The following is a 16,484-nucleotide window of genomic DNA, read 5'->3' as shown; positions in this document are numbered from 1 at the left end:
AGGCTCTGCCAGCTGCCTGCTGCTTCTTCAATGAAGTGTTTCTCCTCACTCTCTCTGTGGGCTTCAGTTCATGCTTCAGAGCCTTCCTGGGCCCAGGGGGCCACTTCCCTCCCTCTTGTCTTCCTTGCGTTACCGTATTCCAGCGTCTGGGTGGCTACTTCCAGGCTGTTTCTCTGCTGCTCACCACTGCGCCATCTTGGTACCCCCTACTCCCCCGCTGTTCATCTTAATTGGAAGTCAGTTTTGGGTAGAAGACAGGTCATTAGGCAGATGGGAGGGGCCCGTGAGCCAGAGTGTGGCAGTAGGTGGAAGCCAGATATGGATTGCCTTGAATTTTGAAGTTATCTTGATTTTGTAGGGAAGAACTTTTAAAGTCTTGTCTCTCCTCCTTCAGAGGAATAGTAGAATCAGTGCTATAACATTAAAGGGTTGAGGCATTAGCGTTGCCAGTGAAGCGTGGTGGTTTGGAGACACAAAGCTCAGAAGGCAGAGGGCAACCGCATGTTTCCTAGTTGCATCTGTGAATTTGCAGTGGGAACTGTTCGAGTTGATACTGTCAGTCCATATATTTGAAAACTACTGTTTTCTGCCATCTGCAGAGATGTTTTTCAAGTTTATACATAAAATACTTTTAGCTTATAAAGTTGTTCTGTAGCTCACACCCTCAAAGTGGCAGCTCAGATGGTGTCTGCGCTGGTGAAGTGGGTGAAAGGGGAACATTCCCTTGAAAACGACAGGTTCAGTTTTGTCCTGCAGCCCCATGGAGAAACAGGAAGGGTCACTTCAGATGGACAGAGTGGTCCTCACTTAGTACCTACACACTTAGATGCTATTTGAACAGTCACATAGACTCAGTCTGTTAAGTAGGAAGGACCTGTTAATGAATTTCATGTGTGGTATTAGACATATATTTAAGCCTCAGTACATAATTGAGAGTAGTTGAAACCCTGTCCAAGCTGTGACGCACCCCACCACCTTTAATGTTAAAAAATATAAATTTTGTCACTTAGGTACATGAACTGTGTTCTGTGTTTTACATGTGCCCCAAGACGTTTCCTCTTCCCTCAGACAAGGGGGGTGGGGTGGGAAGTACGTTGGCACCACCGGTAGAAAGATCAGCCGTTACACAAATTACATACAGTTGCTGACAGTACACCAATAAACTGCTGCGTTTATTCCAGTTCTACCAAAGCAAAGTCATTTCACTGATTAATGCCTTTATTTTTTTGTATTGATATAGTTTTTTATTTTAAATAGAAAAAAACAGTAAAAATGATGCAGAATTTCAAAACAAGAAAATAGGAAAATAACAGTGGTTGTTATATTGCATATTGTTATCTTCAAAGTAGTTGCTCAGATTACAAAACATATGTATGCAGAACTTATCAAATAATTTAAGTACAAATCATTCTTTTCAATGAACTAATAGAGATTAGTAGTATAATTATTTTTACTACCTTGTGTATATATTTTTTTCTTCCCTCATCCCAGTTGTTCTTTCCTTTTGAGCAGTTTCTGTCCCTTTCACAATGTCTGTTGTACCTTTTGGATTTTATTTACTCTTCCAGTTTCTTACACCAGGGAGACAATACAATGTTTACACATGTGGGTCTGATTTATTTCACTTGTGAGTGTGATCTCTAGTTGCATCCATTTACCTATAAAAGCCTCGAGTTTATCTTCCTTTATAGCTGAGTAGTACTCCATTGTGTAAAAAATCCACATCTTCTTTATCCATTATTCAGTTCATGTGCATTTGGTTTGTTCCCAAGGTTTAACTATTACAAATTGTGGTGCTATAAACATGGGTGTGCATTTATGACTGTGGTGTGACGTCTTTAATTCTTCTGGGAAAATATCTAGAAGGTGAATAGCTGGGTGGAATGGGCCCTCTAATCCTAGTTTTTTAAGGAATCCCCATACTAGTTTCCACTGTGGTTTCACCCATCCACACTCCCACCAACAGTGGAGTAGGGTTCCTTTCTCCCCACAGCCTCTCCAGCACTTATTATTGGTTGATTTCTTGATGATAGCCATTCTTTCTGGAGTGAGATGGAATTTCACTGTTGTTTTAATTTGCATTTCTCGAATGACCAATGATGTTAAACATTTTTTCATGTATTTATTTGCCATTTGTATTTCTTCATCTGAGAAGTATTCATCTCAGATCCCCATTTCTGGGTTGGGTCTCTGACTTTTGGGGGTACGATTTTATTTTTTTTAATTCTTTCTGTGTTCTAAATAGAAGTCCTTTGTCTGAGGGACATTTGCTAAAATTTTTTCCATTTCATGGGTTTTCTTTTCACTCTCTTGGTGATTTCTTTTGATGTGCAAAAACTTGTCAATAACATGAGATCCCAGTTGTTGATTCTTTGAAGTATTTCCCATGCAGTGTGTGTTTTGTTCATGAACTCTCTGCCTACACCTGTGTCTTCAGGATTTCTACCAACTTTCTCTTCCAGTAGAGTGTTTCTGTTTTAGTATTTAGATCTTTGATCCATTTTGACGTTAGTTTAATGCCTGGTGAGAGACATGGGTCTAGTTTCAGCCTTCAGCATGTGGAAAGCCAGTTTTTCCAGCAGCATTTATTCAAGAGGCTGTCTTTCTTCCAGTGAACATGCTTGGTCCCTTTGGCATTGTCTTAGTTACTTTTTTCTCATTACTGGGACAAAAATACCTGATGCCCAAAATTAAGGAAGGAAAGATTTGTTTCGCTTACAGTTTGTGGAGGTTTCAGTCCATACTTGGCAGATCACAAGGCAGAGTGGCACATGGCAGAGGGCTACAGCTTATGTCAGCAGAGCACAGCAAAGCAACCAGCACAAAAGCCAGGAATGGCGGCAAGCAGCCTCTTCCTCTCCCTTACATATGCAAACTATCCACCCCAGGGCGGGTGCAGCTCTCACACCCATAATCAATCAAACTCTAAAAGCTTGCCCCATGACTGCATGAGGCTTTGGGGGGACACCCAGACACAAACCATAACAGTCATAATGCCTTCTTTAGAAAGAAATCTAAGCCAAGCAGTAGTCAATATTCATTAACCCTTAACATATATAAATCGCATGAAGGAATGAGCTAGAACATAAATTTGAAAGCGCCTTTGTTCTAAAAGAGATTCAATCTGTGAATGCTTCATGATGGAGCAGGATGGCATGGATGGAAAATAAGGGAAAAGGCTGTAGATGGCAGTCACCAAGTGAGCGGTTCAGAAGGACCCTGTGACAGTTCAGAGCCAGCAGAAATCTTTTAGGTACTGTGTATCGGTAACAGTATTAAGAAAGCAATTAGAGAATGTGTTATTTGTACTTTAAAGCATATTGATGGTTTCATAAAATTAGGAACCAGTTTCTTAATTTCTTTCGTTTACTGCCCTCCCGGAGAATGAGTTACCTCGCTAACTGTGCTTTGTGGTTTCATCAATGAAACACTCCATTGCCTGTGGCTTCTCCTTATGTAGTTTAGTGGTAATGCGTAAAAAGGTTTGGCTGGGTGTTTTATCACTGTGTCTGATCTCCAGTTACCTAATGCGTGAGAGGAAGTCCTTTTCAGTATCAGTGGATGTTCATGTGTATTGATACACCTTTTCAGATATGTTCTTCATGTCTTGGTTATAAAATTACGACTGGCTTATTGTTAAAGTAGAACCTACAATAAAATATCTCCAGCCTTTTATTTGATTGTTACTGAAATGTTATTAAGTATCTACCTGTGTTAGGTACTTTTTCCTAAAAGAACAAATTATTGCATATAAATCCACATTTCACTTTTGAGAATGAAGTTTAAATTTACTTGTGGTAGAAACATTGAGGGGATTTGACTGCAGGTCTGCTAACGTTGCATGTGCCCCAGCAGCGTGCAAAGAGCTCCGGTTCAGAGTGACTTCAAGTGCCCGTTGTGATCGTGAAAGTTTGTAGTTTGATACGGTGTTGTCAGTCAAAGGCGTTTTTATGCTGAAGGATTTCACTGAATTTTGCAATGATTCATATCAGAAAATGTCTCATCTCTAGCAAAGTTCAGAAAACTTTGCTACATTGTCATTTAGCCCATAGTGAAATACATAATAAGAATTATTTCATTTAAAGGTAATGTTTTGTCCTCATGTAACTACAGTGCATTGAGTATAATGAGAGATTTGAAAAAGAGAACTTGAACTGAAGCGTAGGACTTAGTATTTAAAATAAAACTTTAATAGTATAAAATTAGATTTTGCAGCTTAGAAATCATCTTATTAGGGTGGACATCTAACATTGACAATTTTTAGATGTGTTCCATAAATTTGTTTCCATCTTTATTTTCAGTTGATAGGTGAGGGTGTGACTGTGTCACTTCCGGGTTTTACCGCTTCAGTACCATTTTAGGAATGCAAAGGAGGAAAAGTAATTGGTTGATCCTTGATTGAATTATCTAGGACTGTTAGTTACATTTCGTCAATTTTGCCCCAATAGCAGTCTGCTTTTAAATATTAACTAATAAACGTAGTCAAATGAGGTCTATGATAAAAGTCTCAGAGCTGCTTAAGATCGTCACAGGTATCAGTCTGTCCTTTGACTGCCCTTGCAAAGGGATTCTCTCATTTCCCCCGTTTAATTTGTGCTGAGTTCAGGTTGGAAAAGCAAAGCACAGTGGTTCATTCCCGTAGTGTGACTGAGGACCCTGGAAATCAGAATTTGCTAATTCTCAGTGACTAAGTACTGGCTTTCTTTTGATACCTACATGAGCAGGTTAAGAGTTGTGGTTTGTGGTGCTAACCAACTGAAATTTAATTTTATCTATTCTTTGAGAGCCAGACAAATATCTAGTTATCAGGAGACCTGAAGCTTCAACCTTGAAAGCACAAAAACATTTCTCATAATACTCCTACACTATTATTGCTGGAAGATAGTGTCCCGTTGACCCTAAAGAGATAGCATGTATAATACTTTTATTTAGAAAGAAATGAAATAAGAATCATACCAGTGCTGTTTTTTGCTTCACCTAATCCCTTTTTCATAAAAGCTGATCACATTTGAGAAATTTTGCTGCTTATTTGATTTTTGTATTTATGTAAACCGTAGTGTTAGCTCAGTTATGTTTAAGGATTATTGTATCTTTTCTTCCTGTAACCTGCTAGCTAGTGTTTCAGGTAGTGTTAAGTCAGCCATCACTGTGGTGCTTCTGACTCTTAAATAAATTGTACTACATTTAACTATTTTAAATAAAGTGAAATTACAGGATCGCTCCTAGATTCGTAGAGCTCCTACACCCTCGGAGCCTCCGGAAGTGTCCGCCTCGGAAAGTAACCGCCGCTGTCCTTGCAGGTCTTCTCCAACGGCCACCTGGGAAGCGAAGAGTACGACGTCCCTCCGCGGCTCTCTCCTCCCCCTCCCGCCACTGCCCTGCTCCCCAGCATAAAGTGAGTTCCGTGAATGTGGAGACCGTCTGTCCGCGCGTAACCTGTGCTGAGAGCGCTTTGGGGGCTGGCAGCGCGGAAACTGCAGGGTCCACAGGGAGCGGTCCGTGAGAAAGCAGGCAGTTCAGTGAGACTCAGAAGCCCCGGCACCGGAAGCCAGATGCTCCCAGTTCTTTGCTGGTGACCGCAGCCTCTGTGGGGTCTATCTCGCCCTCTGCGATGACACGTGGGGCATAGGGTAAAAGGCTGAGCAGCCCCTGAGTGCGGGCGGGGAGCTGTCCTCCCAGCTGGCCGCTCCTCGGTCGGTGCCACGCTCTCTCCCCGTGCCTCTGGTGACATCACGGAGGCGTCCTTGCTTGGCGTCCCCCAAGTTCCCTGCGTCCCAGATCCGTGCAGCCCGTGAGTACCGGTGACTGCTCTTTAGCAGTTTTCCGTCTGCGGCTGATCTCCCCGTTGCCCGGCTTTGCATCGTATCTGAATCCTGAGAAAGCCCGATCAGCTTCTCCTTGTCAGAATTAGTATCCGTGAACTTAAAGCTAGAAAATGAGCCCGCCTGAGTGTCTCACTTGAAAAAATGGGGACGTCGTGGCGCAGTGGACAGGCAGGGGACACCTGCCCGAGTTAAACCAGGCTCGAGCCAGTGTCCCACGTGGCCCCTTCCCGCTCATTAAGCCAGCCAGGCTGCCTGCTTTACAGGATTTTGTTTGCTGCGTGGAGCTAATTGACATTCTGCTCTGCACAGGTCTCTTTCCCACTCCAAAGCCAGCATTGCTTTCTCTTTTCTGCTTAATTCACTTTGTATTTACCTGCTAACAAAAAGAATCTCTAGGGTTTTGTCCATGTAAAATACGTTTCCGTGATTCCTCCTATTTGCCCATTCATCGTGTCTGTGTGTTTTCTGGCTTTGTAAGTTTTCCGGGTTACTCCCTCGCTCTGCTTTCTCCAGAACTTCGTGCTAAATGTCTGTGTCTCGGGCTCTACTTTTTATGAAAACGTCTGCGATTTCTTCTGTTTAGTAATTAGGACTGATATGCGTTACTGTTCTTAGTTTGTTTTCTGCTATGTATTGTTTTCTGATTTTAAAACAGTTACAGGGTCTTAAGAACGTAGCTCAGCAGTAGAGCCCTTGACGAGCCTTCCTAAGACCTAGGGTTCAATCCCAGCACTGCAAAGGAAAAAAAAACTTACAAAATCAGGAGCAGCCACTTGTCAATGATCTCCAGTTCTTTGCTGCAGAATTCGTGATTGATGGATTGATCTTATCCGCTAATCCTGAAGCTTTTTTAGCCTCTGTAGGTTACTGAACTCCCACTGTGCATAACACAAGAGGGATAGACTAAGTCTCAGCCCTTGAGGAGTTTTCAGTTGAGAGAATAAAATTAACATAGAGGAAATCGCTAGAGAATACTGAGCATGAAATTGTGCAGTGCTAACTGTTCATTTTGAGTTGGGAGGAGAGGCGGTTAGAGATTTGTAAGCTGAGGGTATGTCAGAGCAGGTGGGAAGGGAAGGAGGCACAGAGGGTGGACTCACTGGCGAAGTCAGTGCGTGAGGAAAAGCCAGTCTGAAGCCTGACGTCATTCAGAGCCAGTGGACGACGCTGCTGATGGGACCTTCCTTAGGGAGAACTTCTCTTGGAACTGTCAGACATGTAGCAGAAACAAGAGCTGGAAGCAGTTACAGGTATCCTGTGTAGCAGACCCTACAGGAGTGAGAACATACTTGTACTCTACGTATATGTAATAAAATATCTAAGCTCAGCTACCTCTATTCAGAGAACTTCACAAACGGAAGTAAATGAAATTTTGCTCATTAGAGAATAAAGGTTTGAATTCTGTTTATTAAGTCTATGTTGGCAAGTGCAATGAGACGTAGAGGTTGCACTTTGCTTCATTAGTGCTTAGAATCAAGTACCTGCTTCTCCTGTAAACAAAACAAGAATAGGAAGATCATAGGGAAGTGTATTTTATTGATGTCTTTCTCATTTTGCACTTTGTAAGAGCATTTAAGATCAGCAGTGTGTTTATACTTCTCATTTACCCCAGATTTTTTTCCTCAAAGACAGTACAGGTGTTTTACTTAAATAGTGAAATATTTTAACAATACCTGCTTAACAGCAAATTAATTTTCCAGCCCTCAGGCTGCATATTAGGCGTAAAGGAGTTGTTGATCTTTATTTTTGACTCTCTGGGCGGTAGTTCCTTATTGTAGAAAATATGTACATAAATTAAAGAAAAAGTAATAACCTTTACCCAAAAAACACGTATGTATATCTTAATATCAGTGTGCAAACATTTCACTATTTTTCATCTAAATTTTTAAACATTTAGATTATAGTGTAGACAGTCATGCCGTTCTTTTTCACTATTACCATAAACATTGTTCTCAGTTGTGCCTACACTGTATTCACTGTAGAAACAGCATGCCATTCTGAAGTGAACAGAAGAAGAAAATCAGATTGGGGTCTAGACTTTAATGCAGTGTTAAATGTATGTCTTCCTTTGAAGAGGGTAACTTCTCTCGGATAGTCACATCCCATTGCTGAAACCAGTATAAGTTGGACTCATGTCCTATTATACTATGTAAATGCTGGATATTATAATAATTATAGTATCATGCTGTATATTATTGGTACTTTGGTAACTTTTAAGAGTATGATCAGAATACAGTGGATGCAGAACCTCAGCTCTGAAGGGTCGTAGAGCAAAGTTCTGAGAAAGAGGTCACTCATTGAAATAGGGGTGTTGATGCTTAAGGCCCATTATCATGTTAGACTCGGTGTGTATTTCAAAATTCAGATGATGCAAAATTATAAATTTCCACCTCACATAAACTTTTGCAGTTCTCAAAATGTTGAAAATCTGAGTACCAAGTTCAAGGATGTCAAAGCTAGTGTTTAGCTTTTTATCTGTACTGTGTTAAACGTATGTAATTATTAAATATTTCACATTAGTCTAATGCCCACAATTTATGATAATCCTTTGTCAATTATTTTATGTATATTCAAAATTACATATTCACTAAGCTATGTTGAAATCATTTATGTTTTCAAACGGAACTCTTAAGTAGTTAAAATATTTATTTTATATCATATAATAGATTGGCAAATAAACAGAGACATCATTTCAGCTAATAATGGAGTAATTGCTTCCAGGTAAAATAATGTTCTTGAATTATGAAAACTATTTCATTAGAATAGTTTTATTATGTTAATCATTTAGATTTGAACCTTCTATACATTTGGCGATACTAGTTGGCTTTCAAATATTTATAAATCAATATTACTTCGTATTTTTGTAAAAAAAATGTTTTTTTGTCGTTTGAGGCAGTGATGTTGATTATTGTCATAAATTCTTCCAAAAAGATTATACTGATACTTTAGTTTCAGTAAGCACAGCATCCAAATTTTGTTCCCCTGTCCTGCTTTCATTCAGTAGCCCTGTTGTCGAGAATGGACAACAAGGGAAACCCTGTCCTCTTTAGAATTTGTGCTCTGAAGGGGAGCAGAATGGATCTAACTGTATTGTATATTGTCAGGTACTGCTGAGTGCTAGGACAGAAACTAAATAGGAGGGGTGTAAATGGCAGAGAGGCCTTTGATTTAGATGAGGTACTTAGGAAAGACCTGTCTGAAAGGGTAACATTCAAGCAGAACCATGAAAGACGCAGGGAGCGAGCTGTGAGGTTATCTGTGTGAAGATCATGCACGCAGGACACACCCAAGTACCAAGCGATTTCACGTTCGCATTTGCACTCAAAGCAGATCAGTGAGGTTTTGTAAGTTTAAACACATTCTTAAAGCTTAAGGGCGTAGCACTGTGATTGTTCTCGATACTGCAAAGAACTTTGGAAAATAGTTTTTAAACGATAAAACTCTCTCTCATGTAGGGAAGAAGTGATTATATGTGCCCAGTGTAACAGTCACTTCTAACACTATGCCATTTTTTGTTTTACCTCTTCTCTACGCAAGTTCCTTGTTAGGATTAGAATAGTGCAGCACAAAAATACGGAATAATATGTAGGTTAAGCTGTGACGATTGTTTTTTAAATCAAAAATTTATATTAACTTTAAATATAACTAATGAGGGGAGACTTAGAGTATATGTAAAAGAAATAAAATGATACATCATATTTACAATGCTCTCTGGCATACACATAATTGACCTCTTACCAGCTTGATCATTTATTTTGCTAATAAGCACTCCATTTTTCTCTACGAGCTTGTCAGTAATCAGCTACATACAAGCACTTGTCCATATCCTGCGAGCCTTGGTTGAGGATCTGTCCTTCAACATTTTCCAGTTCAAAATAAGTAGCAGACAAACGTAATTGAATTTATAGACAATACAACATCACCAAATACACATTTTCTTAATGCACATAACAGAAGATTAATTCAGGTTCAAAGAAAATTATTTAAAATTAGAGGGCTGTATCATGGGAATTTCATGTGTTCACAGTGAAGGTGGAAGTTCCTGCCCCGCCCCCCCAGGAAAGTTGATGGGGTAACTAAGGTGTCAGATAGTGCTCAAGGTTGTGAAAGAAAAGAGTTCGGTAAGAGTGGCGCTTGTGATACAAGTGCTGATGTTAATATAATATACAGAAGGTTCCCCCCGCCCCCAAGAATGTTGAATGCTCTGGCGGAATCCATTTTTGAGCCTCAGTTTTGAAATCTGAAAGTTCCTGACTAGGTGTAGCACTAGAAAATATCACCCCTGTGCCAGAATAAAAATTTACTCTTTGTTTTTGGTTTTACTTCTAGTATGTATACATAGAAAATGAATATGTCTCACAGAAGACTCAAAATAGCTAATGCGAAGTGAATTTAAGAAGATGTGCAGGTCAGGGACAGGGTGGTTTCACAGTGTTTGGAGCGCGTGTCCCAGTGCATTACCAGCGTATGAGCTCTGGAATGGTAGCTGCACTGGGAGTGTGTGATGATAACGTGAAGCTGATGAATAACAGGCATGAATGGTGGGGTGTTTTACTTGGCACTTAATTTGGAACTGACCAAAGAGGATCGGTCCTACTTCATTCCCCTGGCATCCTAAAACGTCTCCACGGGTTAAATCAGTGAGTGAAGTTGTTCCATGTCTCCGAAGTTAGAATTCTTCAATACTACCAAAAGTAGCGTGTATGAAAAGAAACTAAATCTAATTATTTTACCATTTATTTAGTTGCAGGTAAAATCAAACCTACTTTTTGAATGATTTTGTAGAGGGAAAAAATATCCCACATTATTACAAGTAGTGTAATTATTTCCATGAGTTTAGATTTATCTCTGGTATTTTATATACAACTTCATCTTGTACCTTTGTTGTTTTTCTTTTTGTCATATAAACTGCTTCTCTTTCTTTTCAAAACTGGATAGAATCGTTTAATAGAGATGTATACAGTATTGAATAAAATGTGCAGAAATGTTTTCACAAAGTAGCTATTTTTAATCAAAGAATATTATACAATAATTGAATATTTTAAAACGGGAAATAAACCAGAACATTATAATAGTTAAAAATGAAATATCAAAACATATTTTTCATATTTAGGTGCAAAAACCATTTGACTGTTTTCCACTTCTAGCTGTAATTCACCACAGTCCATTTATACTAACAGTCTGTATCTACTAAGTTTAAGCAGTAATCCCCTTATTCCATAAAATATGAGATAAGCTTTTGTATTTTATTCAGAAGTAATCTCTTGGATTAGCAGCAGAACAAAAGAATGAGTGAAATCCACCCCATCAAATTTCTCTATGAATAAGATGAAATTAGAGTTAGGCACAAATACGATTTTAAAACCTGTTCATTCACAACTAATAAAGTATTTCCTTGGAAACTACTAAAGTCTTTGGAGGTAACTTATAATAGACAGATATTAGGACATCCCTGATGCTGATGTGGGTTTTGAGTATTTGATCAAAAGCTTTTTTTTCCTTTGTGTAATATATCCTTGAATTGCATTTTTTTAAGGATACGTTATAAGTAAAAGTATGTTAGGGCATAGAGAGGATATATGTAGTTCTCGTTTCATGTGAGAATGGAACTCATGCTGGCCCTTGAGTTGCTGAGTCGACGCCTGTATTTATAGGAGTGTATGGGAAGTGCTTTAAATCCCTGGTGTATTGTCCGTACATCACCATGGTGTAGCTGACGCACTTACCCACCTCCAGGTGGAAAGGAAATCACCCAAGGATGAACATAGTGGGTATAAACCTTGGTCTTAGCTTGTGGTGTGGGCTTTGACATCAGACCCTGCAGCACTTTAGCACTGTTGATATTGTTTTGCCATTAATGGTCACTAGAATTCTATAGTAGCTCTGACAGGAATTCAAAGATCAGTGTTAAAGAATTCTTCAGAGGGTAAAACGTTTGAAAAATCTCTAGAGGTTTTTCTTTAATCTCTAAACTTTCTAAACTCATTCTTAGATATATGGTTGAAACTCAAAAACCTTTAGGCTTTTCAAAATCTCTTCTTGTAATTAACATAAAGAAAAGCCCATGAAATTGTTTTCATTTTAACTGCAGCTTCGGCATCACTAGTCCAAAAATCTGAAATCCAGAATTCTGTAAAATCGGAAACTTCTCGAGCATCATGTTAGGGATGCCTAAATGGTAATTTTTTACAGATATTCCAAAGTTTGGGAAAAAAATCTGAAACCCGAATCACTACTACTTCAAGGCATTTTGACTATGGAATACTCAATCAAAATGAAAAAGTTAATTTAGGATTGATGATTTTGTATACCAAAGGCCTCTTGCTCCCTCTACAGAAGGTGCTGCAGAATTGCAGTTTTTTTAAATGCAACAGATTTCTCAGGAGATTAACGAAAACATTTGTATTTCCAGGGTCTTGCAAACTAATTGGTTGGGTTTGCGCATTTCTGGGTTAGCATTTTTCATTGGCATCAGCAAGAGTGAAATTCCAGTAGCAACAGCTGTGAAAAATACCAGCTTTCTGCTTGCTTGAGTTTTTTACTTTTATTTACTCAAATGAGTAAGTAAAATACTTGAAAACGTCTTCTGATGTTAGATGATTGGTTCACTCCTTTTAGTTCTCTGACCAGCCTAAGAATTTAAACTGTAAAGTAATGTACACCAAAGACTGACTTAGCAAGGTCCTTTACTGTCTGCTTCTAATTATTCCGTTCATTTTTAATACTTTGTGTTGAAAGGGATAATGTAACGGCTTGAATTATCATTGCACAGGACAGTTAAATCTCAGTGGAATAAAGTGAAGTTCTTTCAGCTAGAGGTGATATTTAGAAGAAACAAAACATTTGACCTTTCCATAAAATCTTTTATTAACGTAAAACTACTGCCATGCATTTTTATAATCTTCCTTTGCCCCGTTTAAGTTAAATTGAAACAAAATGTTATTTTAATAGCTTCCATTTGACTACTTTTATATATTTTTTCTTACAACTCCAAAACCTTTTCATTTTGTTTCACAGGTTACTAATGTTTTTTTCTCATCGTATCATTTAAAATTATAAGAATTCTTTTATCCCAACAAGAAATTCTTAACTAAAGACTGCATAGTCTTTCCATTTGTATTTACTAGAACAGCCCCTCTGATGTTATCTTGTAATTGAAAAATGATAAATGAAAAGTAGTCTTTTGGTTTGAATGTGCCACATCAGACTTTCCTGTTCGAATATGTGTGATGCTTAAACTAGACTGGATTTTCTTTTTCCCTTGGTAGGTGTACTGGTCCATTAGCAAATTCTCTTTCAGAGAAAACAAGAGACCCAGTAGCGGAAGGTGACGATGAATACAAGATTCCTTCATCCCATCCAGTGTCCCCGAATTCACAGCCATCTCATTGTCATAATGTAAACCCTCCTGTTCGGTAAGAACCTGGGCGGCGCCATGCTCACCTGCATACGCATGATCTCTGGTGGGGTCTGTTTGGGTGCCGCTGAGTCAGCTCTTCGGCTAGCCAGCCCTGACTCTCGATGCAGAGGCTCCTCCTCCTCCGTGCTGTCCTCTGCATTGCTTTCACAGGGAACTACGTGCAATGGGACATTTTGTTGTTGTCTTCTAAAAGCTCCGAATTATACTCTGAGAAAGAGGTGGCTATATATTATGTACAATCCTCATGAGTTGTACTTTTTAATAAGGTATTTTAGTGCATTCTGTTCCTTCCAGTCACACACGTCATGAAGAAAGTGAGTGTGGAGAAACTGGTGTTACAAACTTGCTTAGAAGTTTTCTTCATGATATAAAGACCAGGACAGTTTATTTTCATTTCCCTTCTTGACCTGCCACCTGCTTCTGTTCTGTTCTTAAACTAAAACAAAAAGCAAGTTCTCTCTCTGAACTGGTTTTTGATCGAGTTCTGCTTTACCTTCCTTGGTCAGATAAGCGTGTAAGGTAGAATACTTTCTCCCTGTTGCTTGTGGTTCTCAGGCTGATGGCGATATGCTTGCTCTGTGGAGTGGCAGCCGCATTGAGGTATACAAGGGTGATCAATAATGATGCTTGTATACTGAAATACTTTGTCATTAAATAAAAGCATGGTTCTGCATCTGTATAACTGAATTAGTAAACTAATATTTCTATAATTCTTTATCTTACTAACATACGTGAGCCGCTTCCTGATCAGATCTCAGCTTCAGAACCATCTTTCTGAGCTCTTGTTTCCCCAGAGTTGGGGGCAGGGCACCGCGGCTGCCGGTGGCCTCCCGCCCGGCATCTTCTGAGTGTGGGCTATTCTGACTTTGCGGGCCATTTCTTTTCCGGGTCAGATCAGCTGGCTAAAAACACTTCATGAGTGGAGAGTTTCCTTCTTTTCAGATGAAAAGACTAAATGTGTGCTTTTGTTTGGTTTGATACTAGGGATTAAACCTAAGATCTTGAGTACGCTAGGCAAGTAGTCTATCACTGATCCAAGTTCATAGCCCTTTTTAAAATTTTTATTGTGAGACAAGGTCTCACTGAAGTTGCCCAGCCTGGCTCCCGCTTACGACCCTCTTGCCTTAGCCTCCTGGACAGCTAGGCTCGGGTGTGCACCACCGTGCCCAGCTGAACAATGTTCTGGTGCCTGGCAAGTACCTCACTGAGGCAGAAAATGAAATACATACTCGGAAAAGGAAAATATTTGCTCTTAGCAGAGGTCTGACTTAAGAACTGTTGCTGCTTAGAAGTATCCACACTGCAGAATTATGAACCAGGATTGATAAACACTGCAGTCCAGCACTATTTTTTTTCAAAACAAAAACCAACATACTGCTTGCTAATTGCTGGTGTTAAGACGTGTGTTGATAGACGAGTATCACTGAGAAGACCAGCAACTGGGAGGCGATTTGTTGTGTCAGAATAACCAAGGGTCTGCTGATCTGTTAGAGGAAAACTTACTTCTTCTCACCAAATATAAATTGTTACAACTGTTCATCCCTTTGGCTCTTACAAATGCAATTTTTAAAATCTGAAATAGGGTAAGCCCTTGGTCTCCTTGGGAGTCTTTATGTTTTTATTACTGGACAAGTGCAAAGTATAATTATAAAATGTTAAATTTTAATTATCACCTCATAGTGGATGAGATTTTGGTTGCAGGCCTCCTCAATCCTGAAAATAAATTTGAATTATAACCACCATTACCATCTTGCAGCTGTTATAGAGAAGTATTAAATGTTGATCACCCCTGAACTTAATTGGAATGAATTCTTTATCTAATCTTTTTGACAGTCGATGGACATAGTGTCATCTTACGTCTCTAAAGCACTCTTCAGCCCGCACAGCTCCTTTCCCTGGGTGTTTTTCACCCTTTGAAATATCGGGAGAAATAAATTGTCAATATGTGGAAAAAGTGAAATGGTAAATGAATACTTCAGTTCAGTTGCAGTGAAAGAAAAACTCCATCGTTATTACGAAGATTCAGTACATGATAACTATTTTTAAATGAACCGTGTCTGGCCCCGTAAAGAGAAGTGGTCACCGGAGGGACAGGAAATGAATTTCAGATGAAGTAATCTTGCCGTATCTGTTCACATATCCACGGTCTGCTCCGTTATGTATGTCCTCTAACTTTGCTCTCAGAAGTCAGAGTGGCTCAGAGAAGGGTAAAGTAAGCCTCACTCTCTCTCGCTCTTCGTCACACGACTGTTGCAGTGTTGCGTGCCGCAGGCAAAGTACGCTGTCCGTCCGCACCTTCCGTTGCACCTGCCGTCTCCCATGCCCTGATCCTACCCGTTGTGTTCGTGGTGTGGCTCCAGAGTGTCAGCGCCAAAAGCAGCATATGTCCTTTAGTAAATACCATTGCTTTTTACAAACACCGAGGCTTAAATGTTTGTTGTGTGCTCGAGGCCTTCGATCAAGGCGTATCTCTAGAGCGTCAGAGGGCCAGGGTTGACTCGGGCCCGTGCCGAATGTAGGCAGTGTATTGCAGGCTGTGGGTCTTCAAACAGTCCTGGCAGAATTTTAACGGGATTACTGAAAGCTGAATAGTTTTGCCTTTTCATGGGATGTAGTTTATTTTTTTATTAAAAGTCTTCAGTTACATAAATAAAAATATTAAAGCCATCAACAAGTAGGGAAGTCACTGCAAGCGTTGTATATTCTTTGCCTTGGCACTTACTTCTTTTTGACTTGAAAAATTGGGCTAGGTATTAGTTCACCAGAAGTGTCTAAGGTATCAGCAATGTTTGTGGCCCTGGTAATTTTTGGTTTCAGTTTTAAAAATGAGAGAGGAAAACTATTTGTCTTTTACAAGATATTTCCTTCCGATTTTTAAAATAAAGGGAATACCACCCAGATACTATCAGTGGTACTTTTTCCAGAAAAGGGGCTATATTTATTTTCAAACATTACTGTATGTCCAGGGATGCTAGGCGTGCTCTACCTACCTCAACTGAGGGACTTTAAAAGAGACCGTAAAGTGCTGACGCAGTTGCGCCTCTGATTTCTGTTTTAGGTCCTGTGATAATGGCCATTGTATGTTGAATGGAATGCATGGTACGTCTTCCGAGATGAAGAAGTCCCACCTCCCTGAATTAGGCATATATTTAAAGGGTAGGTAGAGAACGTCCTCTCCTTCGTGGTCTACGTTGTAATGGTCAGGATTTAAAGACAAAATTCTGTGCCATTGCTGTACT

The 16,484-nt window shown here is 39.5% G+C and overlaps 1 protein-coding gene across 1 annotated transcript in view; it reads left to right on the top strand.

The window, feature by feature from the left end:
* Window positions 1-16,484, top strand: part of Cblb (Cbl proto-oncogene B, E3 ubiquitin protein ligase) — a gene marked incomplete at its 5' end in the record, with an annotated part of 211,246 nt that overhangs the window by 168,054 nt on the left and 26,708 nt on the right. Inside the window, 3 exon segments of the mRNA XM_013515156.1 lie at window positions 5,301-5,395; window positions 13,094-13,240; window positions 16,304-16,401. Coding sequence (XP_013370610.1) covers window positions 5,301-5,395; window positions 13,094-13,240; window positions 16,304-16,401 — 340 coding nt within the window.

This window comes from Chinchilla lanigera, unplaced genomic scaffold (genome assembly GCF_000276665.1).
Source record: "Chinchilla lanigera isolate Chin_1 unplaced genomic scaffold, ChiLan1.0 scaffold00026, whole genome shotgun sequence".
NCBI lineage: Eukaryota > Metazoa > Chordata > Mammalia > Rodentia > Chinchillidae > Chinchilla > Chinchilla lanigera.
The sequence above is the reverse complement of the archived record's forward strand: the minus strand, read 5'-3'. Positions and strand labels throughout refer to the sequence as shown.